The sequence below is a fragment of the Astyanax mexicanus genome, chromosome 3 (assembly GCF_023375975.1).
Source record: "Astyanax mexicanus isolate ESR-SI-001 chromosome 3, AstMex3_surface, whole genome shotgun sequence".
Classification (NCBI taxonomy): Eukaryota; Metazoa; Chordata; class Actinopteri; order Characiformes; family Acestrorhamphidae; genus Astyanax; species Astyanax mexicanus.
Window position 1 is genome coordinate 50710891 of NC_064410.1, and position 24861 is coordinate 50735751.

General features: G+C 36.9%; 2 protein-coding genes across 3 annotated transcripts in view; one reads left to right on the top strand and one right to left on the bottom strand.

Moving 5' to 3' along the window:
• Positions 1-24861, bottom strand: part of rad21b (RAD21 cohesin complex component b) — a 634821-nt gene that overhangs the window by 402851 nt on the left and 207109 nt on the right. The window lies entirely within an intron of this gene.
• Positions 750-24344, top strand: kiaa0319l (KIAA0319-like ortholog). Of its 2 annotated transcripts, none has more exons than XM_007245699.4 (22): positions 750-942; positions 6247-6377; positions 7825-7957; positions 10018-10352; positions 11018-11273; positions 12442-12540; positions 12665-12762; positions 12854-12941; positions 13158-13250; positions 14920-15052; positions 15189-15417; positions 15672-15795; positions 15897-16029; positions 17138-17286; positions 17448-17599; positions 19205-19343; positions 19486-19645; positions 20781-20923; positions 21022-21144; positions 21284-21374; positions 22294-22382; positions 22557-24344. In XM_007245699.4, the coding sequence occupies exons 3-22, from the start codon at positions 7846-7848 to the stop codon at positions 22757-22759; spliced, it is 2949 nt and encodes a 982-aa protein (XP_007245761.3). In that variant the 5' UTR covers positions 750-942; positions 6247-6377; positions 7825-7845; the 3' UTR covers positions 22760-24344. The 2 variants fall into 2 exon arrangements, with proteins under 2 accessions (XP_007245761.3, XP_049331891.1); XM_049475934.1 differs by lacking the exon at positions 750-942 and adding an exon at positions 1281-1632.

The following is a 24861-nucleotide window of genomic DNA, read 5'->3' on the forward strand; positions in this document are numbered from 1 at the left end:
GCCATTTTTATTAGGGGTATCGCCTTCAAACTGCCCCTACTGAATATTTATTAATTAATAATTAATATATTGGCAGGTTTGTTTTGGCTCAGAAGGGAATTGTGGTAATGGTAAATTTTACCACAACTCCACAATTACACTGACTGGTGTGTAATTTGCTAAACTGGCTGGAATAGATAGCCAGACCGGATGTTCCGTCGAGTTGTGCCACCCATCGAATATGTGCTACTTGGTGGATCTGCGCATGCGCTGCACCACAATTTTAATTAATGTAAAATTAAAAACATTAATGTCCTTTTATTGAATTGCATTTTATTTTAAGAGTTTATTAGTTTTGGTACTAAACAACTGTAATGGCGATTTCAATTTACACTACTGCTAATAATGTAAAAAAAGTATATATTTTCTATTTATTTCTATTTATTCTCTTTACCATGACGTAAACCGCTAAAAAATTCTAAAAAATGTTCTTTTTTACATTGTTCTATACTTATTCGTTTAGTAATATAAACAATATATTAATGTATATTTAATTTATTTGGATTCACTTGTTTTTGTGATTATTTTTTATAATTTCCTAATATTCATAGAAAATTAAATATTTATATAAATTAAACGAAAATCCTAGTTATATACTGTTTGATTTAGGTATTTTATTTCCTATAAATATAAACTATAGTACCACGATTTGACAAGGTATCAAATCTCGGCAGAACACCGGGAGATGGGCATGCTGTGGAGGAAGTGGCGCTCGCGGCTGTGTGTTTCCGTGTGAAGGTGCAGGTCGTGTGTGTATGAGTGTGTGTGTGTGTGTATGTGACAGAGAGGGAGTAAAGCCTGACCTCAATATTATCCAGCAGCAGCAGCGCGCACACAGAGCGAGCCCGGCTGATACGGACATGGTGCTGCGCTGTGCTCGGTACCCTGGGCGACTGTGAGGAGGTGGGTGTCGGTGTTTTACTGCCTGTAGTTTGTGTAGGTTAGTTATCCTGGCTGGGTTTGGGGTTATCGGTGCGGGTTCACCTGTTCAGTACGATGTTTCACTGCGTTCTACAGTAAACAGCTGTTAGCAGGCTGAGGTGGCCCGGGTACAGCCTGCGGATTACTACAGGAGACACCAGGGACAAAATAATTCACTAATACTCAGCCACAGCTAAAGCTGGGACCTGGTGTGTTCAGCAAGCTCCCAAAGCCGCAGAGAGACATCCTAACTACAGGTTACAGGAGGCGTTCTTTCAGATTTATCTCGAGTAAACGTTATTTAGATCAACCTGTCCTACAGTACGTATACTAAGATGTGGCGCTGCTTCATAGTGCTTATGTGTATATATATATTTTCTCATGTAGTCATCTTTACAACCGAGGATACCGTGTTTTCACAGCTGACCTGTCAGACAGTCAGTCCACTGCAGTCAGCAGAGAGGAAGAGGAAGTGTGTTTGTGTGTGTGTGTGTGTGTGTTTTGTGTTTTAGCTGGATGCTTACTGAAGCTGCCAACCCGGATGAACCCGGATCAGTCCGTGATCTGTGTTCATAAGCCACCCCATGACAAGGAATGCTCATCCACCCATCTAGGACCTGTTTTTTGTGATCATAGACATCCTAAACACAGCATGAATCTGATCTGGGAACAGTAAGCTTTGGGTGAACCACCCAGTGTTATTCCTCCAGAATGGAATTTACCCTGCTGCTTCTGGTACTGTTTTCTCTCTTTCTGCTCAGCCTTGTGGCCCAAATGAGTGTTTCTCAATCCTAGTCTTGGAGGCCCACAGTCCTGCACATTATATAATTATAATTAATTTATTATTTGTCCCATTTCTCCACATTTTTTATAAGGCAAATAACGTAAACCACTCATTAGGGCTCCCCCTATCCCTAGAAATGGCCCAACCAGGTTTGCCAGGTCCCACAAAAATATCCAGCCCAAAATCAATCTAAAACCCACTATTCAGAAGCTTAAACTAACCCAGAATATATAGTATGTCTATCAAACATTTGAAGCAAATGGCAAAACAACTAAGAGTGTAGGACTTAGTATTTTGTTTATAAGGGTTAAATACATTTATTATCAGTATTGCTGTTTATCTTAAAGTCCTTAATAATATTGTAACATTCGTGTTTTATTAGTTATTTTATAACAGTTTTATATCCCAGTCAAATTCACTTAATAATAGTAACATAATTAGCAACATAATTTTTATCTCCTTGTGATTTCTGGTTACATTGTGATTTCTTCCTTTTTCTCTTTCTCTTTCTTTTTCTCTCCTGCTCTCTCTTTATCCCCGGCTTTCACGCTGTCCTCCCTTATGTCAATATGTTCTCCTGGTTCTTATTGTTATAATTATTCTTCTTATTATTCCAAGGAAGACTGATTTTGTTGTTGACTTGTTGCCCGCCATTTTGACATCCAAGGCAACACCCACTTTTTTTTTCTTTTTTGCAGCAGTATTTTTTAAAGTAGCCCAAGAATACGCACTCGCAACCCTTAAATTTTCACCCACGGCTGAAAAAAAAAGAAAAAAAAGAACGACCACACTATGAGAGTGAAGACTTACACATGCCTCCTCCGATACATGTGAAACTATCCACCACCTCTTTTTGAATTGCCGCTGCATCACTAAGTAGCCAATACTACTCAGTTTGGAGGAAAGCGCAGCAACTCAGCTCTGATACATTCAGTAGCTAATGCTTCGGGAACCCCATCTACCCACACAGAGAAAGCATGGCCAATTATCCTCTCTCAGAATCTGGCTGCTGATGGCAAGCAGCATGATTCGGGATTAAAATCATCTGGCAATGATTATAAGCACACACGCTTGAACTCAATGGTAGAGTGGGATTCTGCAATACCCGATATATCGCAAGACTCTACGATACTTAAATAAGCAAATACCAGTAATGTATTTATTATGTATTTGACAACCAATATTTTTTACCTCAGATGTAGCCTATTTATTTGACTATTGCCACCACATGGAGTAATGAAGCATTAACTTTAGTAAGTTAAATTAGGGCTGAGTCTTAAGGAGTTTAGAGCACCTCTATTTTACCCCTTTATTTTATTCAATAAAAATAACAATATCTGACACCATGTATCAATAGCGTATCACAAACAAAAATGATACAATATATAACAGTGTCAATATTTTGTCCCACCCCTACTTAATTGTAGCAGGAAAATTACAAAAACAGTCAGGGTAGTGGGCCTTCAGGGCCAGGGTTGAGAAACACTCATTATAGAAAGGACTGCTTAAACTCATTAAAAATTAACTTAAACTCTGATTTCTCCACATACTAAATAATTATATTGAATATTTATCTGATCATAAACTTAAATTTAACGCAAGCTGCTTAAAGCTTGTGATCAGCTTATGTTCTTCCCTGTTGCTGTTAAGCACAAGATAGGAATGTCATGCAGGTAATCTTGTTTCTTGATAAATATAGTTTATGTTTTCAGTTTCAGTTTTGCTGAGAAAATCACTTTTAACACACCTCTTACAGGTTTTCTTAAATGATATCTGTATATCTGGGTCTGATCGGTCTTCAGGAATATTGTCTGGAGGTATTTCACTGGATGCCAACTCATCTGAATCTAGCAAATGGACTCCTTAATAACTAGCTAATGCTCTGGATCAGATGTTTTGAAGGTAATAGTTGAAACAGTGTAGGCCAGGATGATAAAAAACACTGTTCTACAAAACAGGTTCCCAGCACTGGTCATGGAGTTATTTGTGTTCTGCATCTAATTTGTGTACCACACAACAATACTGCAAGCGAAATTCTAATCTTAATAGTGTGGTTTGGCAGGTTAGTACACAAAAATGTACTAATCCGGGCCCAGTATCCCAAATACATCATAGAATTAAGAACTTAGCATGCAGAGAGAGAGAGAGAGTGCTCAGTGTGATGTTCACTCAACCATCTAAGAATCTTCTTTGTGCTAAGAAGCTTTTTGAGAAACTCACCCCAGTTTTGTACTGACAGGAAGTGATGAGGCATTATAGTGCCCAGATATCTCTTCAAGTTCTCCAGTCATTGTGGCTTCTGCATTTGCATAATTTTCCAGCAGTGTTGCAGATGTGAACTGCTCTTCCTTTCCCTTTTGTTACATTGCATTGTGGAATAATAGTCTTCATGAAAACCATTTCCAAAAAAGTCCAGTTCTGATTATTTATCTTGGATATTTGGGTGTTCTTAACTTTGGCACCCCAGGTTTAAAAAAACTAGTAGTAGTACTACTAGTAGTAGTAGTAATAATAGTAATTAGTATTAGACTTTGAAGTATCTTTAAGCCCAATCCAGACGGGATTAGTTTCTCAGGGGTACGTCTGTGAAAAATATTTCACACTTCTACTCACTGATAAAACTTTTGCAACCAAAATTTAAAAACAGGAGGACCAGTGATTTTTTTTTTTTTTTGCTTTTTCGGTTACAAGACATTGCGTTCAGTAGCTCCTCCGTTTCCACTCGCTGTTGCGTTGACATGTATCTCCGGGGAAAAGTGCGCCCAAAGTGTAATAATGGTGCGTGCCAGTGGTTAAATAGCTATTTTATTAAAACGAGAGGTGATGAAACTGTAATTTTCTCTGAGAAAACACGTACATGGTCGTTCCAAACAGGAATAAAATCATAGAGGACCCCCTATAATAGAGAAAATTACCCCAGGACACCCTGAGAAACTAATCCCATCCTAATAGAATTCTCTCTGCTCTAGTACAGACAGTTTACAACTATCATTAATGTGATGATTAGATTGAACAGGTGTTTTGGAAGCAGGGGAAATATGAAACTGTACTTCAGGGCCAGTGTTTGGAAATAGTACTCTAGAGCCGTGGCTTTCAAATCAGTCCTCAGAGACCTTCTGGATTTCCATTTTCTGTTTTTATAACAACATCCATTACAGATCTAGACCTTTGTACAGTATTTACAAACAGTCTTTTTTCGTGAGGACCCTCAAACTGCAGACCTCCATTAATACAGAATTCGAATTTTGTCTGCTTTTGCATAGCCTGAGCATAAAAGGTCCAGCTAAACATATACACAAGAGACATGTTTAATTTTGCTGTAGAGCTCTAAATGTACAATTATAGAAGCTCTCTTTATACCTTACATTAATATCCATCTTGAATGATATGATTGTAGTAGACAGTGTTTATAACAGGTGGTAAAAGAGTCCAGTGTGTCCTAAAGACACATTGTGACCTGATTACTTAATCTACCTTCAGAGGGACACATTTATGCACAAAAAAGCTGACGTGTTCTAATGCATCTTCAGCAGCAGTGAAGGACTGCCTATCATCTGCATCATCACAGCAGATAACAGAATCAGCTTTCTGCACCTTATCTCCAATTTTGGTAACAGGCCTTGCAGTATAAACATTTGCAATTGCCTGTACATTTATGAGCAAAAACATAGCAAACATTTTTTAGTTAATCTCATAAAACTGTTACATTGAAAACTGTCCATTAATATTTGTGCCTCATAATCTTATATATGCAGATAAAAAGTATTTGTATCATTTAGTATAGAACTAGGAGTTCTGTATAGTACTGCATAAAATAATACATTAGATTACATTAAATCCTGTGTTTTATTAGTTTAATTCACATGAGTTTTGATAAAAGAACATCAGTTTTGTTTTGCATATTCTGTTGTTAAACTCAAATTTGGAATCAATTTAATGAGTCAGTTCTCTGGTTTCTAAATAAAAATCTGATGTTACATCTAAGATCTGCAGCATGATCTAAATTAGTGTTTTCAGATGAACCAGCAGCAGCTTTTGAGCAGATGTTCTGTTATTTTTCATTGTTTTGTTGTCTTTTATCTCAGCTCTTCTTGCAGTTGCTATGGGCCAGTTTTCATATTTATTTCAGGAAATTAAATTTCCACTAGTTGATTTTTTTCGGATGGTACTTTAACCTTTTAAAATTATTTGTTTTTAACAGTGAGACATTGAAAGAGGACTTTTAAGGGAAGGGTAGAACATTTTAAAGTGAACATAACCTTAATCTCCAGTATTGCCTCTGGGTATGTTAGCTAAACAAGCTTTACTTGGTTGTAATTTAAATAACTGAACACACTAAACAAACCATCTGTTTATGTTTGTCCACACCCAAGCTCTCACGGTTTCTCGCAGTTGCAGAAGAGCTGCTGCCTGAATGTAGTTTGCTGAATTATCTCACAGATGGCATCCTTTGAGATCATTATCTGTTTTTTTCTCATGTTTTTTTGTTCTTTTTCCAACAGATATCTCTGTAATCAGTCTAGCAGTGCAATGCTGCTGTGTTCTCACCAGCTGCTGATGTCCCTCTCTCCTAACATCTTTCTCCATTCTCCTCCTGCTGTCTCTTCAGCCTGCACACGCTGCTTGGAGAAAGGTATGTTCAGACAGTTAACAGTTAAACAAAGCTTTCTTGTTGCAATAGTTTATAATGTTCATTGAAAAATAATTTTTATAAGGTTTGCTGGAACTGCAAAAGCTAATGAGGCTAAAAAGAAACATATTATAATTTAAGAATTGTCTTATTTCTTATACTTAAACAGTTACATATTCACTTATAATGATGCTGTGCTAACTTTTACCACTTTTCAGTTTGTGAATGCAAGGGTTTTTAAATAACACACTAAATTTATATGTAATATATAAATTATATGTGCTTTTTATCTGAAAAAAATGTAAAGCAGGTTTTGTTATTGGCTGTTTTTCTAATAATAATTAACACAAAATACAATCTTGCCTATATTATTGTATATAATATGATATGGCACACCCCTAATTTAGATTTTCACCAGATTGTACCATAAGTCAATGATCCAACATGTCATAACACAAATAATGTGCTCCATATATCCATGGTTAAAGTGAAATAAATGGACAGATACTGCACAGATATAATCTGTCTCAATCAGATATTTAATGGAAAATGAGAACAGTGTGAATTTTCCTTTTGTTACAAATAGCAAAAAAATAATGGCCCTAAAATTATGTCATGATATTTCAGGGTATTTTGCAGTAATGACATTAAGAAATGCTGATGATATTATTGTGTACAATACGATATGAATGACACACCCCTACTCAGCCCTCAACTGACACACAATTATATATTTATACAGCACTTAGTTACATGATATTGATAGACAATCACAGAACCCAGATGACTGTTTACCTACTTTGTTGAAAAGAGAAATAAATACTGAATAATTACCAATATGTTTTTCATATTTGTTTGTATATCAGTTAAAAACTGACAGTGTATGTAGATGACCTTTAGTAATTGTCAGTTGTGCTTACTTATTAATTCATTTACAATAACGGGCTATCTTCCTCACTAAGTTGAATTTGTAAGGAAATATAAATGTCTTTCATTCCAATTACAGTGAATAAATATTCTTAATAATTTAAATTTAATTGTGCTTTAAATTTTATATTTATACTTTTATTATTATATATTATAATATTATTATATAATTAAATCAGTGTTAAAATTACAATAGTGTTTATTACTGCAGTTATTTCCATATATTGTCAAAAAGCCTAGATTGCTTACCTTGCTTATATTGTCCTAGAAATAATTGCAATAAACAATGTCATTGTCATTTTAAGACCATTTTCTCACTAATGTCACTAATATAATTGGAGTACAATACCATACTAGTGTCATTATACCCATTTGAAATGCTGTTATGTTTTAAGTAAGAACATTTTGACTTTCAGAAATTTAAGTATACTAAATAAATAAAACATGACCTAACTTTGATTATATATTGGTTGTTTCTGATACATGCTGTATTTTTTACAAATCAACTTTCTCCTATGTCTAGACTAGTGCTCCTAGTGGGAAGATGCCCTATGCAATAAAAAGTGTCCACAGTTGCAGTTTACCACACCGGACTAGACTTCATCAGCTCCTCCTCCTGTCCCTGGGCTGTTTGTTCTGCCTCTGCCCTCCTGCTGGTAAGCTAGATTCACACACAAGCTGGTTTTACTCAGCTAAAAGGCAGCCATCATGCCTTTGTGGGGTGTTAATCAGCATCATGCAGCCCTAATTCACATGTCTGATCTTTTTAAAGCTGACTGACTGGTCTGCTCTGTCACACAGCCCAGCCTTCCTATAGATTAAAGCCACTCTTTCAGGCCATGTTAATGCCGTGCAGCTTCATTAATAATAACAGGATGTGAAATATTTGCTGTGTGAGCTGTATTTGTTGTGATTCGTGTCTGAGTGTATGATTTTTTAGCTGTAATGTGTGTGTATGAATGGTTGGTACAGTTAGGGTGACTGATGGTACCCGGGTTGAAGAGGACAATGTGGGAGGGACAATAGCTGCCTTGTGCGTGAGAGAGGAGCTTTCACACAGAGGGGGAATTGCAGAACAGACTTGCAGTGTGTCTGCTCTCCAAATGAAATCCTCAGGGCCTGCTGCTGCCAACAGCGTCTCTGCAGCAGGGCTTTTACCAACAGCCTATAATATGCTGCCTTTCAGCTCCTGCAGCTATGGAGATTGTGTGACGAGCAGTGTGTTTCTGAAGGAATGGAGGCTGACTGCTTACTGGACCGTCACATCCTGTCTTTAGGGAAGGAGGAACTGCAGGCTCAGAGTCTGCTGCATGGTCAGAGTGATAAAAGGAGAGGAGGAGAATGCATATCAAGTTAGAAAAGGAAATTCTCATTTCCCCTCCTGCCTTTCAGCTTTGAAGACTGTGTGTGTGTTAGGGGTGTAAAAAATACAATACTACATAGTGATATTTTGCACTGCTGGTATGAGACAGTGGTTCAATTAGTGTTATGTTTAAACTCAGCCCATTAAATAACAGTGTTTTACTCTGTTATCTGTTAGATCCCACTGTTATGATGCCTAAATTTTCTTATACTGTGACAGTTTAAAAAACAAAAAGTAAATAAAACAATCGCAGTATATTGCCTTTCTTACTATATCACAATATATTCATTTGTAAGCTCTGTATCATCATATGTATTGTTTTACCAAGTTTTTGCAAATATACAAGTGTGTGCGGGCATGCGTGTGCGTGTTAAATCTGTTTATTCAGCTCCAGCTTTTTTCATTATTCACCTGTTTCTTGTCCAGCAGGTCTAAACCAGTTGTGTTAGTAATTTTGCACCACAGTTAAAATCCTATGGCATTCAGGATGTTACCATGTTACCAGCTCTCTCTTACTTTCTCCTCTCTGGTTTCATTTCATTTCCTTTTTAAACTGGGAATAAATTTACAAGATCCTTGCAAAGCACTTAAAAATGTTGAATTACAAGAAGAAAAAGTACCCTTTAGTATATAATTTTTATGAATTATTATTTCATCGGATATGTATATTTCTGTTATACATTAATAATTTATTACAGCATATTCAAGATGTTGTGCATTTTGACGAGTTTAGTCATTGATGCCATGTTTTTAAAAATGTATGTTGTAATATAAGACACATTCTGGTTTGTTTAAAACTTTTTACTACATAAATCAAAATTTGTTTTCTTGTGTTTTCCTCCATATATATATGAAACCTAGTGCTGCGCAATTGAAAAAAAAAGTTCTTGCATAACAACTTGTTATGTAACTTGTAGTTTGACTTTATTTTTTTTTTGTAAGCAGACCCCTTGAAACATTTGTGCACAAGATTGGTGAAATAAATTGTTTAAGATTGGTTAAAATAAATATATATTTTTATAGTATCTTGTATTTATATAAACAATTGATAATTTATAATTATTATGCAATAATTATTAAACTATACTAATTCACTGTATGTCCATATATTGTGGACATCACTTCAGATGAGTGATTCAGCTATTTTCAGTTGCACCCAATGCTGGCACCATTCCTTAAAACCTTAATAAATAGCAAAAGTTTTTTAAACATTATTTTGAATATTTTGGGAACAAGAAGACATTATGAAATGATAAACAGTCTAACATAATTGTGCTACTATATTAAAATTACTTTCTGGAACGTTACAACTCTATTCATCAGTTTTTATTTATTTGTATGTGTCCTTTTCAGGGGTGGGGGCCAGCCTGTGCAGGGTGTCTGGTGGAGTGTTGGGGATCTCCTGTGGTGGTGTAATTGGTCTGGGCTGGCGGCCGCTGGCTGTGGACCGTGGTGGAGCGAATTGCTGGGAGTCGTGCTGCCTGGAGCCCTCCTGCAGTGCAGTGTGGAGCCTGGGGGGATACTGCGTGTTGCTGAGATGCTCCCTGCCCAGCGGCTGCTCCATCTCCTCACTGCCTCAGCCTCACGTCCAGTCTCTGGGCCTTCTGCAGCTGCTCAGCAAGAACACACCTCAGAAGTCGAGGAACCCTCGACAGGCGCTGATTGCAGAGCTCAAACCCAGCACTGAAGTATGTGATGTTCTCTTTCTTATTTCTTTTTTTTTTTTTTTTTTTATGAAATGTGTACTGACATGCCAAAGGTCATGGGATCTGTATAGAATTGTGCACATTATCAGACTCTGACTCTGACAGAATTCACATTCATATTCACACATCCAGGAGGCCCCACATTCACACACATCCCACAGGTCAGTACTGCATATTTTAGCTTTCATGGGACATAACAAAAGACATTGGAAACAATATAAACCATTGTCCCATGACATTTGGCATGTCATTGTATATGTATGTAAAATATTTGAGGACTAATTTAAATGCTGTATTGTGTTCACTAGTTTGTATTAAATGGATGTATATATATATATATATATATATATATATATATATATATATATATATATATATATATATATATATATATATATATATATATATATATATATAGACATATATTTAGACATATATTTAGACATATATTTAGACATATATTTAGACATATATATATATATATATATATATATATATATTATATATATATTATATATATATTATATATATATAATTTAAGCTAATTGTTATAAAAGAAATTAATAAATAAAATTGCTGCAGTCTCAGGGGTTAAACTTACAGTCAGACACATCAGCTTCATGAGGTAATCATGCTTATCTTTACAGCAGGACATGAATTCAGGACAATCCTTCAATCAGACATCTCCAGCAACAGCTGTGACTGGGTTGGCCCTTCCCGTGACAGCTAATAAAACACTCAATGAGCCCACCAATGGCAGCAGAGAGGAGGCAGTCCCATCAGCTTCTTCACAGAATTCCACATCTCCAGAGGACACTGTGGATCATTCAGCTTCCAACAGCACTGCTGAGTCACCAACCGTCACACCTCAGTCTTATACTTCCACCCCAGCAACCCCGGCTGGTAGGAAACACAGCTCTGAAGCTGTATCACTGAAGCTTTGTCTTGTACACAATTCCTTACCTGCAATAATCCAGATGCCTGTATAGAACATTGTATTAAGTTACTAAATTTGACAGGGTAGCAAACCGTTTCCAACACCTAGTTTGTGTGTGAGCTCATTGCTGTGCAATAACAGATTGTTGCAGTGTACTGTAACCACTGGGCAGTGCCCTATAAATCTTGTCTTACTATAGTATGGTGTGATTTATATGGTAGAATTATATATTGTATATTGTCGCTGTCCAATGAAAAACAAGTAAACTGTCCCTTACAATGTGCCAAAATTTATTAATAAATGGACCAACAGGAAAACTTTAAAATGACCTGAAATAAACTCTTTACATTAACTTCGATTAAAAATTTAAAAGAACACAACAAAATGAAATGTATGGCCTTTTTGAAATTGTATTTATTACACAGACCTTTAAATTAAAATAGAATCTAGAACCTAATGTTTAAAGTAACTATAATATTAGCCGTAAGTGAGATGTAAATAACAATAAGGAGTATTGTATATATTTACGGTCATGTCTGTATATTTACTGTGACAGGCCTACGCATTCATAAGCTATTAGGACACATGGTCATGTATTTGTCTTCTAAAATCAAGGGTATTAAAATCAGTTTATCTTGCTTTTGTTGGAGTAACTCTCTATACTGTCCAGTGTTACTGTCCCAGCAGTATTGAGAACATAGTTCCACTGTTACCAGTAACCAGTATTATACCCCCTCTAACTCACACCTGGCATTAGGCATGGTGCCCATCAATTCATGTTCATGTGCCCCAGAAGGCCCTATTCTATTGGCAGTAATTTTTCTGCAGGGAGTAGACAAGCTTTGTGTGTGCATTTGCACATATTTTTCAGCAAGATGTGAGAAGCTGAATCCATTCAGAAGAAGGGGTGTCCACAAATATTTGGACATGTGCTCGCACACATTACAATTTTGTTTTTATTCATTTTTCTATTTTATAATACTATTATATTCTACTGTATATTCTGCTATATATTCTATTTTACTTCTGGCTGGTGTTAACAGTATTCTCAGTTCTGTTTAAATCATTACATTAACATGATGCTATGCCAACACTTCAATTAAACCTTGTTAAACCTGTTTGTTTCCACAACAGTAAAGGAGCTCATTGTATCCGCCGGTGAGAATGTGGAGGTCACTCTTCCACGCAATGAGGTGGAGCTGAATGCTTTTGTTGTGCCAGCACCACCTTTAGGTAGTGTCTGTTAATTGATTTTATTTTCTTTAATTTTCTAAATCTTTCCTCTTTCTAAAATGGCTCTACTGTTTCTTAGTGGAAAGATAAGTAATGGCTGATTTTCATTCATTTCTGCCTTTAGGTACTGCCTATGTCTTTGACTGGAGTTTGAAGACCCACCCCAAAGACTACAGTGGAGAAATGGAAGGGAAACATAGCAAAACACTCAAACTAAGCAAGGTTTACATTTTATTCCTGCTTGATTCACCTGTGTGCTTTGGTACAAAGATTTCAAAGCATTGATTTTTATTTTCAATCCTCTCTTGCTCAGCTGACTGTGGGGCTGTACGAGTTTGAGGTGATAGTGGATGGTGATGGTGCTCATGGAGAAGGCTTTGTCAACGTTACAGTGAAACCAGGTGACTGGATTTGGCTCTTTTTTGACTGGCAGGTGTGACCTGTTTTTTTTATTTATGTTACCTTGTTATGTAGCATTAAGCCTGGGTAAACACATATTTAGGTTTTGGCCTACTCACACTTTTAAAAATTTGCATATTGTGTGTTTGTCCTAATGCCAAGATTAGTTTCTCTTAGGGCTAAATTTATTGACCTTTTTTCCACACACTTCTTTTCAGAACCAAGAGTGAATAAGCCACCTGTTGCTGTGGTATCACCAAAATCCCAGGAGATATCCTTGCCAATAAGCTCCACTGTGATTGATGGCAGCCGTAAGTATTAGCTGTTAAATCATCGTTGTTTTTGTTTAGGATTTTTTTTTGCAGACCATATTTTCCTTGCAGGAAGTAATATGACTTAAAGCGATTAAGTATAAGTATGAAATATTGAATGTAAAGGGATCTGTGCCTACCTGAAGCAGCTCTTTAGTACAGTTTAGGTTTGGGTTGTATGATAAATGTTTTTTTATTTATATTGTGATATAAAGAGCTGGAGGCAGAGCGAGGTAGAGATTCACAGTAAGTCACCCACCAAACTACTTCTTAGCCTGGAAAAAATTAATGCAGACAAGCTAAGAACAAAAAAGTGTAGACAAATACTGCAAACTGTTCATTCCCAGCTGGCCACCAATGTCAATTGATATTAATTTCAGGTTAAATATTGGTCATGACGGCATATGACAAACATTTTACGTCAGGATAAAGTCTGTTCTAACTGCTGAGTCCCACTGCACATACTTCTCCATACTCTTTTGATCAGATTGCCAGAAAAAATTCTGGCAGTTAACTGCAACATAAACACACCTGAAATGGTATAGCCCCAGAGAAAGAAAAAGCTATAAAGTTTCAACTAAGAGTTTACATTTTTTTAGTTTGCCCAGTGAAGCAGCAAGGCTTAAAATGCAGAGAAATTCCCCTTTGAAACCTGTTTGCACATATTCTTATGTTTGCTTTGACTTTGTGTCTCTGATATGATAAATAAAGCATTTGAACTGTGGCACATTTTCCAATTCCATTATCAGATCAGTAAAGCATTCTCTCTTCTTGTAGCAGTGTCAATGTTGTTGGTATTGCATTAGTCGAGTAGTGTAACTGTTCATTGTCTTTGGTTGAAGGATAAGGCTGGATGCGTAGGCTGTTGGAGAAAAAGTCTTACAGTTTAATTTGCAGAGTGAAAAGAATAATTTTCCCGTGACTTGCTGCATAAATTAGCTATATAAGGAAGTAGTCCCAAAGTAAACAGCCCTGTCCACTTTCTGACAACAGATACATGCTGTAATATTGGCTTCTCTTTCACTTTTCAATAACACACAACTTGATAGCTTTAATATAAGAGAGGATTACACTTTGTGATGAGTAGATATAATAATTCACACCTATATTTAGACTACTTCCACACTATATCAGATGCCTGCCTTAGAGAGCTTTGAGGCTTGCCCTTTAGTTTGAATGAACTCAATTCATCAAACAAAACAATAGCTGAAAAAATGTCTATCACCCTCTAAATGTAAAATAAGACTTTTCTAACATATAGTCAAATACATTGTTGTAACATGTTATGAAAATGGAACGTTATCATGCTAAAAACTTTTCCTTATTATCGGTATTGGTAAATAAAGACAAATGAACAGAGAATCTCACTTTTGCACAGCTAGAATCCACTTTTCTCCAGAAATTAAATCTCAGTTATAATCCCACAGAATCCATTGAGTGCTGTTTATTGCTATTACTCTTTTAATGGTTTAGAGTAACGGAAATACCAGTATACTGTGATATTTTCTGAGATTGTTATTATACCATGAATATATTATACCGCAACCCTAGTTAAAACATGTTTTGTTTGATAAACTGTGGTTTTGCTTTCTTCATAGCAAAAAAAAACTTTTTTAATAATAGTGCATGAAATACTAATTCTTCTAATGTTCTGGCTTGTGTCTTTCAGAGAGCACTGATGATGATAAGATAGTGGCGTGGCACTGGGAAGAGGTGAAAGGCCCTCTTAGGGAGGAAAAGGTCTCAGCAGATACAGCAGTTCTCACCCTTACCAGTCTTGTTCCAGGCAACTACACCTTTAGGTAAGAAAGGAGCACAGAGCAGACTTTTGCTCTAAAAGAATTCTTTCTTTTTGTTTTATAAAATCTAGCACTATTTAGTATTTGTCCAGATTTAATTCCCCATAGTTGACTGTTTTATACTCTTGTGTGACTGTAGCCTCACAGTGACAGACTCTGATGGGGCTCAGAGCTCAACCCAGGCCATGCTGTCGGTCAACAAGGCTATGGATTACAGACCTGTAGCCAACGCTGGAGCAAATCAGGTCATCACACTGCCACGCAACTCTGTTACTCTTTATGGCAACCAGAGCACAGACGACCATGAACCTCTGGCTTATGAATGGTCACTCAGCCCAGAGAGCAAGGGCAAGGTGGTGGAGATGCAGGTAAATATTATTAGTACAAAACAATACTGTCTATAATTTACTCATGTGTTCTGTAAGATGTGACCTTTAAATATAATACTATCAATTAAGCCACTCAACTATTCAACCCAAAAATTATGTTTTAAATAAATAAAAAGTAATGAAAACCAAGAACAGGCCAGATTGAGTATGAATATTCTGCTACTTTAACAGAAGGCTTATAAGGAAGCCACATCCAGATATATCATTACACTGGAAATATATCTACCTTTCAGGGAGTCCGGACCCCCACTCTTCAGCTGTCTGCTATGCAGGAGGGGGACTACACCTTCCAACTCACAGTTACAGATTCCTCTGGACAGCAAGACACAGCTCAGGTCACTGTAATTGTGCAACCAGGTGAGCATTTCCCAGCATGCCATGCACTACCAAAAAAAGCAAAAACCCAGGGTGCTTCTGTGTTCCTGTCTAATCTCCTGCCATGTGGAATGTCTCCTTAGAGAATAACAAGCCCCCTGTAGCAGATGCTGGACCAGACAAGGAGCTGACGCTTCCAGTGGATCACACCACCCTTGATGGCAGCAAGAGCACTGATGATCAGAAAATAGCCACCTACCACTGGGAACAGACCAAGTATGTAGCATACACAATCCTTTTTTCTATTAAACACTATATTTGTATTATTTATTATTTAAGTAATGTAAGCATTTCATTGATGTATGAACAGTAACAGATTAGTTTGGGCAAAAAAATGTTAATTTACCTCTGAATAAATTTTCCCTTTTATTACGGGCTTGTGGAAAAAAATTGGAATCTCTGATTTTATGGCTGATTTTTGTGTCACCAAGATGAGTAATAGCTGCATTGCATAGCCTGGCCTGTCTTAGAACTGTTGCAAGTATAAATACAAATAAACATGTATTTTGCTATTATTCCAGCATAGCTTTATTATAGCATCGTGTTGCTGTAATCAGGGTCCTCACAGTGTCCAGTTGGTGCAGTGTATAGTAAGCTAGCTGAAGAGATTAAGCTGGTCTTCTGGCTTTGCTTGTAGCCTTTTCCGTTACTCCAGAGGCTTCTGCTTACCATATTGATGCGGCAGTGCTTTTTCAGTCAGCCTAGCATTAGCCATTATCCTTTAATGCCTCTTCAGAAGCTTCTGCATGCTGAATAACCACAGAGGTCTAGCTGTAGCCTTTTGCCTTTTTTGGTATCACAGATACATCTGTAGGTCAGAAAACCACAGTGGTGCTTGCTGTAGTGGGCCTAGCATCAGCTCTTAGCCTTTTGAGTCTTTCTTCTTCATTCTCCTGGAGTAGCCATTACTTTTACCATTGAAAGGCTTGTTCTTTTGGACAGGGCCTAATGTTAATTTTGGGAAGCATAAATACGATTAGCCAAGACTTTGGAATTTTGAAATGAGTCTTTTTCACAGCTCAATTTAACTTATAACTTATGTTTGTTTTGCTTTTGAGCAAAGAGACAATATTTTTTACTTTTACTTTTGAGGTTTACACTTTACGGTCAGTTGCATATGCTCGAGCTCTCATAATTCAACTTTGTCAAGGCAAAATGTGTTTTTATGAATGCAGTACCCATACAATAGCACAATGCAGTGTAGGTTAGTACACACAGAGCAAACAATCCTGGACAGACAATACAGCAAGGCACATTAGTATAATAGCAAATCTATATGGATATTAATGTTTAATGTTTGAATAAAAATCTTTTACTGACACAGGGGCCCAGAGGGTGTGAAGATTGAGAATGCAGACAGTGCTGTGGCCACAGTGACGGGGCTTCAGGATGGGACTTATATATTCATGCTGACGGTGACTGATGAGAGGAACCTGCATAGTTCTGACACGGTCACTGTGACTGCTCGTGAGGGTATGTAAAGGAAAGATTTTAGCCCTCTTTCCATCTGCTGCTGTGTCACTGTCCCTCTTCGATACAGCTGACTCCTCCTTTTTTAATTCACAAATGAAATATCAGTCTGTGTGACCAGGTAATCCACTATATTAAACACTTTTACCTTCTTTTAACATCAGAGGTTGACCAGCCACCTGTAGCCAGAGTGCAGTCCAGCCCCTCAATCACGTTACCTGTTCGCACAGCAGTCCTGGATGGATCCCGTTCGTCTGATGATAAGGGAAGCATCAGTTATGTCTGGACTCGGGATGGAAGTAGCCCAGCAGCTGGGGTAAGCAGAACAGCATGTCAAGGATTATTTCTCCAGCCTAGGGCTGGGCAATATTGTTAAACAAAATAAATAAATCTTAAAATTCTTAAAATATTAGAGCTATTATTTTGTGACTGTTATTTTATATATAGGCTATTCTCTTTTATAGCCACTAGATGGCACTGTTAATGTTATTCAAACGTTCTTTTAATCAAGTCTGATTTCCTTAGTAACATGATGAGGTCTACAGATCAGTACAGCCTTAGACATCACTGTTTTTAAGTAAAACTTTGTGTTTTAAGATATTGATATTAGTGAGTAGAAAATTACATACTGGTACATTTTGAGCTTTTAATAATGTAAGATGCCTTTCTGTATCACGTTTTGTGTGGATAAGTGTGATCTGTGTGATTGTGAAGACTGCCTTTAAAACAACAGTGTACACTGCATCACTAATGATATACATTATATGGAAAAAACTAATGGGAGACTTATTTATGCAAGTATTAGATGGAGCATCTTTATTTCAGAAAGCACAGTTACACTGCGCTACAGCTCAGTGCAGAGGGGCTTTATACCCCTCTAGTCCACACCTGCCAAGTAGGTTAATGTTTATCTACTACAGACAGTTCTATTCTACACTGACATGATTAAATTTTTGCAATTTTGTTATTTTTGATTTTTTTACAGATTGCATTCAGTGCCCCAAACTACAAAGTCAAGTCTATTCGACCTTGTCAGCATGCACAGTTGACATGCTAAATGCTAAATGATTATTGGCTACATTAACCTCACAGCTGTAGTGAACCATAAATAAATTAAGAAGTAAGGTATTTAAAGTGCAAGTAAATTATCTATAGGCCTGTCACAATAATTATTATTTATATATTATTAATAATTATTGTCATTTTAAGATCATTTAAGTGCCACTGATATGGTAACAGAATTGCAAAGCAATTATACAATTTTAAAGACAACAAAATTTGTAAATAATCATACTTACATATGTACTTTTTTCTTCACCTACTACAATCCAAGTGTCGGTCAAAATTGCATGACTGGCTAAAATACTGACCACTGTTGTACATGTTGAACATACAAATAAACACAATGGATGCTATCACAATTAGTATTTTAAACATTTTTAAAGTATACGATAATATAACTATTGTGACATGAATAATTCTATATGTTTTTAAATCTACAAATATTTGTACACATTTTTGTAGCCTTTTTTTTTTATGTTTATTTATTTTATTTTTTTTGCTTCTATGCAATAAATAAATCCAAACCTGAACTGAAAATTCAGTTCTGCAGTGTCTCAAGATTCATAACAATTCTTTAGTTTGAGGCCAATTTGTGAATTTGATCTTTACAGAGTTTTCACGGTGCTAATTGATAAAGTGAAAACTTCTACAGTTTATGAACTCCATTTTCTTTATAGCTTCAGTGTACAGTTAATCCCAAAATGGGTGATTGACTATAGTTTTTCTTTGCTTCCAATATTCTTCGTATTCCAAAATGATATGATTTTTCAATCCACTATGTGTTTTAGAAATGGATATGTAAAAATTCTAATAAGGATGTTATTCTAAATGAATGTCTTAAATGATTTATATTTGGCAGGATGTCCTGAATAACTCTGACCACCAGGCAGTGCTCTTCCTCGGCAACTTGGTGGAGGGGAAGTACACCTTCACTCTTACTGTGACCGACAGCAAGGGCCAGAGCCACGCAGACACAGGCACTGTAGAGGTCCGCCCGGGTTAGTGTTTTGTTTGGTCTGCCTTTTCTATGTAACCTAATCTCGACACCACTCTCGTTTTGAGTGCTTATAAAGTATTAGTTTTAAATCACATTAAAAAAAAGAAAGTTGTTCAAGTCATGCTTTCTCTGACTGCTGGCAGATATATGGGAGCGGGACCTGGTGGAGCTGGTCCTGGAGGTGACTGTGTCTCAGGTGTCCCACAGGCAACGGGACATGCTGCTCAGACAGGTTGGCGTCCTGCTGGGGGTACTGGACAGTGACATCATTGTGCGGGAAATCGGCGCATTTAACGAGCACAGGTCAGTACAGCCACAGCATGACCTGAATGTCATCATGTGATAGGACTCATCAGTCTTATCCACAAAGAGCCAGTGTGTCTGCTTCAAGCAGAAGCTCACCTCATTCCACCTGATCCACCTGGTTTAGCCTTATTGTCATTATCATACGATCACCATGATATGTCAGACCAGGATGTTCGACTCTTACTCTTGCCCTTTTCTGTTATTGATTATGCATACAGCTTTAGATGTGATCTACTGATACATTACAAGTTTGCTGTTCCAAACCGGGCTTGTGCAGCCTCAAGTGATTACACTAGTTACACAGTTCTGTTAAATTTGTAACTCCACCTTCACTAATTATGAAAGCCTATGTTTGCCCAAGTTTTACGCAGATGCCTAAAATAGCCTTGTGGTGTCAGACTTGTATAACTCACCAGTTTAATTTAGAAATACACTGTCCAAAAGTGTACAGAGATATTTAGTCATATTTAATTATGTTCAGTTATTTAGTTAATTATTTATTTAGTTATACTAAGGTGCACACTTTAGGAGTTTACTTGTTCAGTTGTGCACATACATAGAAAAAGTAATTTTTCTATTTTGGAACACTTTTTAGAAGTGGTATAGTTGTCAGAAAATTGGAAAATTACTAGGTCAGTCAAATCAAATTTGGCAGTTCAAAATGAATATTTATCTAATTGTTTATGGTATTATATATTTATCAAGCAATCATAAAAAACACTGTGCTTGAGTTCCAGTCAGAAATACCAGCACATCATGCAGTCATTATGAAAGTCAGAAAGCATTTAAAATCTGACAAAAGTGACACTAAATATTATTCATTATCTACTGCCACACAACTGCAGCCTAATTTAATTACTGGCACACACTGTTAGGCTGCTATATGGATTTGTGAAATAATGAGAATAAATAAATAAGATTGTGTAGCCCACATTGTTTTTTATTTTACCTTAAACCTTAAAATCATCTGTAAATTAACAGTTAAGTCAGTTCTTAAAAACACAGCCACATTCTTTTGGGAAATTTATAATTCTTCATTAAAATGCCATCCATGTGCATTTTCACCTCTGTTTAAAAAAATCCCTGAACTGCTCGACTACATCACAGTTGTGTCTGTGTGTGTCTTCCTCAGCACTCGTTTAGTATTTCTGGTGTCTGGAGGACCCGGAAGGCCGCCTCTCTCTGGTCACGGTGTTGCCACTAGCCTGCGAAATAAACTGCACAAGTCGAAAAATGAGTTCTTCATCTTCAAAGCCCAGCGGGTGGACACAGTCAGTGAGTACTGATACCCGCTTACACGCTACATTAATTATGTGCTGAGGCATTATATCTGCCCCTGTTCAAGCTTTATGATGACTGTGCTGTGTCTGCAGTCTGCCAGCTAAACTGCTCTGGCCATGGAGAGTGTGACTCTTTTACCCGTCGCTGTGTGTGTCACCCGTTCTGGATGGAGAACTTCATACGAACACAGCTGCAGGATGCAGAGAGCAACTGTGGTGAGAAATTATTAACTTGCGATAAGAGGATGCCATCAGTAGTGCATGAAGTAATGGCATCAGAGTTGCTTACAAACATTTTATGCACTGTACTTTTTTTTTTTATTAAATGTTTGTTTTTAAATGTCTGTTTTTCCAGAATGGAGTGTTTTATACGTGACAATAGCATCCTTCATGATAGTGGTAGCAATAGCAGCTGTGATCTGGGGGATGGTCTGCTGTTGTAACAGGTAAAGAACTATATAACCATTTTGATGATCTTAAAGGAGAAATGTACAATATTATTTCCATGAATATCCAGCCATACCAAATTATTAGTGTAAAATCATTACTAGTTGGCATAAAAAGTACAAGACACGCTGTACAAGAAATTCCTTTGGGTTTACCATTTAATTACAAAATCCAATGTGCAGAATGTCTCTATAGACAACGATAAAAAGCGTTGGTGTAAAGGTACGACATTAAAAGTGTCAAAGAACGCATGTATTGAGTATTCTAAATGCATAAATAGTTGTTTGGTCAATAATTGCTCAGACAATATGTTAAAAGCCTATATTTGCAAAATTATTTTGCCTCAGAATGCAATGTGCTGGTTTTCCTTTCACAGTAAAAAAATGCTGTCTCTTCTTTTATTGGCTGGTTTATGGCACATTAGACATCTTTAAAAACATTTTGACAGCTTTGATGCATAATTTATCCACTGCTTTGTGTTATGGTGCGGATCAATTCAACCCAATTGTTAAAATAATAGAAAAGACATTTTTGTATTATTTGTGAAATATAAAATATTTTCTGCTGCATGTATTAGTACGTTCAGCAGAATGTTAATTTTTTGTTGTGTGCGCACACTGTTTGGGTCACACAGAATAGAGACTGCTAAGTTTAGACTGAAAGTCATTTGTTTTTCTTTTTAGATTTGACATTTCTAAATATTGATTACATTTATGTTGATTGAGATAAATACAATGTTCATGGAGAATATTCTGCTCTCAGGTGATAAAACATCCACATGTCATTCCTTATGTTTATACATAGAAGGAGCATTAAACAATGGATACATTATGTATTGTTTTATTGTGTCAGAAGTCATCTGCATTCATATTAATTTATGAGTAAATGAGTAATTGTCTGTGTGCGCATGTTTTGCAGACGCAAAGGAAAAGTCAGACGTAAAAGTCGTTATAAAATGCTTGACGGAGACGACCAGGATATCATGGAATTGCACCCACCTAGAGCAGGTACTATAAAATCCTTCTGAATATATTTTACCAGCAAATAAAATGCTCTCAGTCATTCAGTTATACCGCACTTCAAAAATTTTAATAAAGGGATAAAATTAGCTTCCCTGTGATGTAAATGCTACATGTACCCAGGTGAAATAGTCACTCCCTTTTTGTCTGTCTTTTTTTTAGGCCGATTGAAGCCAGGCCCTGCTCCCACTTCCTCTGCTCTCATGCACTCAGACTCAGACCTGGACAGTGACGATGGCCAGGCAGGTGTCCCCTGGACTGACAGAGAGCGGGGCCACCTCCTGAAACCTCAAAATGGGTCCCTGCGTAATGGCCAGGGGCCACACAAAGCCAAAAAAACGAGAGAGGTGCAGGAGCTGCTATAGCGACATGGACCAACCACTTCAAAGTATTTTACATGGACCTCTCACTCCCTCACGCTGGCATGTCACTTAGGAGACTTTGAGTTGTGTTTATGGGGAGATTGTTTTTTATGACTGAAGGCTGTGTTCTCCCGTTGCCAGCTCACACTGAATCTCAGCCCAACCTGAGCCAGAGACTAGTTTAATGCAGTAACTATGCTGCTGTTTCTTTCCTGTTCGAAAAAAAGAGTTACAAAAAGCCATGTGTCCCCAGAGTCATTAAGAATGTATTAGATATAATGAAGGAGTCATGAAAGATGTGAATTTGGGGATTGGCTGCTTTTACCCACGTCAACTTGAGCATAACCAAGTAAGCTGCCTCTCTAGGAGAGATGACCCACCTAATGACATGTCACAAACTAGAGGACAGGTGAGCCAGTCACATTACCCATGACCCATTACCTTGTTTTTTATAAACTGGTGATCTGTCCCTTCTAATCACTGCCTTGAACACCTCCAAAGTAAACAGCTTTCTTACACTTAATAGTGGCAATAGTGCAGCGTTGCAGTACTGTAGTGTACTCAGCGCTGCACCCATCTCCTCCGCCAAGTGGTATGACTGCATGTATGACTGAGCTGTGCTAGATTTATTTTATTGAGAATAATGCATGTTTTATCAGGGTGTGTGTTTGTGAGTGTGTCTGTATGGCCTTTTTGGCAATGTGCGTGTATCAGACCTATGGTTGTCAACTTATTTGCTACTCAAATCACCAGCAAACAACAGTGAAGTGTGCAAGTGCTTGGCTTTGTTTGTGAAGGTTCGGAGGAGCAGTTGAAGGATATGAGTTGAAGGGATATTGGTGTTCTTCGATGGCTTGTCTCACACTGGAAAAGACTGAATGGACGTAACACTGGACCTCACCTCTCTTTGGCCCCAGCAAAGCTCCTGAAGAGTAGACGCAACAGAAAATATAAAGCTGAGCTTGGCACGCACCTCAAGACACGGACTGCTTGAACCTTGATGACCACTTTATGTCCTGTCTGATTTTAAATTTAACTTTAGCTGGACACTTGATTCTCTTGCACTTTGTGTTACTCATGATAGTTGTCCACTCTCACTGGTTGATATAAATGCTGATGCTCATTAGTCAGTTGAAGAATGCCTTTGATAAAGGCTTTTGTGATAATGTGTTTGATAGACACTCTTTTTCCATTGTTCCTCTTATTAGTGATGAATGGGCATATAATACAGGAAGACTACTGGAATTGAATGTGCGCACATTGGGGTGTTGTAGGAAGAGCGCTGAGCCCTGTTTTTTTTTTTTTTGTTGTTTGTTTGTTTTTTAATCCAAGAACATTTAATATGAATGCCTTCCTCACAAATGCATGAAAGGGAAATGTAAACCCTCCTCTAAACAGAGAGAAAAAAAATATGAGAAGTTCCTCATTTTATTTTCAATGTTTTTAAGTGAAGGATTCCCTGTGTTATGTGACTCAATCAGAAACAACTGGATTATCTTAAAATGAAGATCAAGAAACTTTAAATCTGTTTATGTTCTGTTATTTTGTCCCAATGAATCTGCTTTCCAAATACATTATTAGAAACATCCATGTTGTAGATTGACATTTTATTTGAAACACCAACTGAGTATATGGCCAGTGTATTAAAACACCTACCTAATAGCTGCCTGTATTATTAGACACACCTACCTTGTAAATAACGACCAGAGATGTTTGTCTAGTCTCAGGTCGCTAAGAAATTCAATACATTTACTGTTTTATAAACAACATAGAAAATAAATTGGGCTGTTAATTATAATAATTAGGTCTGGATGATATCGCTAATAGCTAATCGATCCAATCTTTTATTTCTGCATATATAGACTAACTCAGAGTAACAGGAAAATATTGATAACATTTATTAGTCGTGCAATGACAACAAATCATCCAGTCACAACTATAGTAGGCATCATCTGCTGGACACAAAATTACCATCATTTGCTACTAGCGGGAAATTATACAAGTGGCTGATACTGTATGCAGCTCTCACCAGCCAAAAATATTGAGTGGCTGGTAAAATTTCACCATTCTCTAAGCAAACCATTTATCCAGTGGACAAAAAAAGT

What these genes read in the sequence shown, in the direction of transcription:
- kiaa0319l (XM_007245699.4), top strand. Translation starts at nt 7,846, where the DNA reads ATGCCCTATGCAATAAAAAGTGTCCACAGTTGCAGTTTACCACACCGG. An exon ending in CCAGGCAACTACACCTTTAG is followed by an intron (nt 15,053 to 15,188) that starts GTAAGAAAGGAG and finishes GTGTGACTGTAG; the next exon opens with CCTCACAGTGACAGACTCTG. An exon ending in CCAGCGGGTGGACACAGTCA is followed by an intron (nt 20,924 to 21,021) that starts GTGAGTACTGAT and finishes CTGTGTCTGCAG; the next exon opens with TCTGCCAGCTAAACTGCTCT.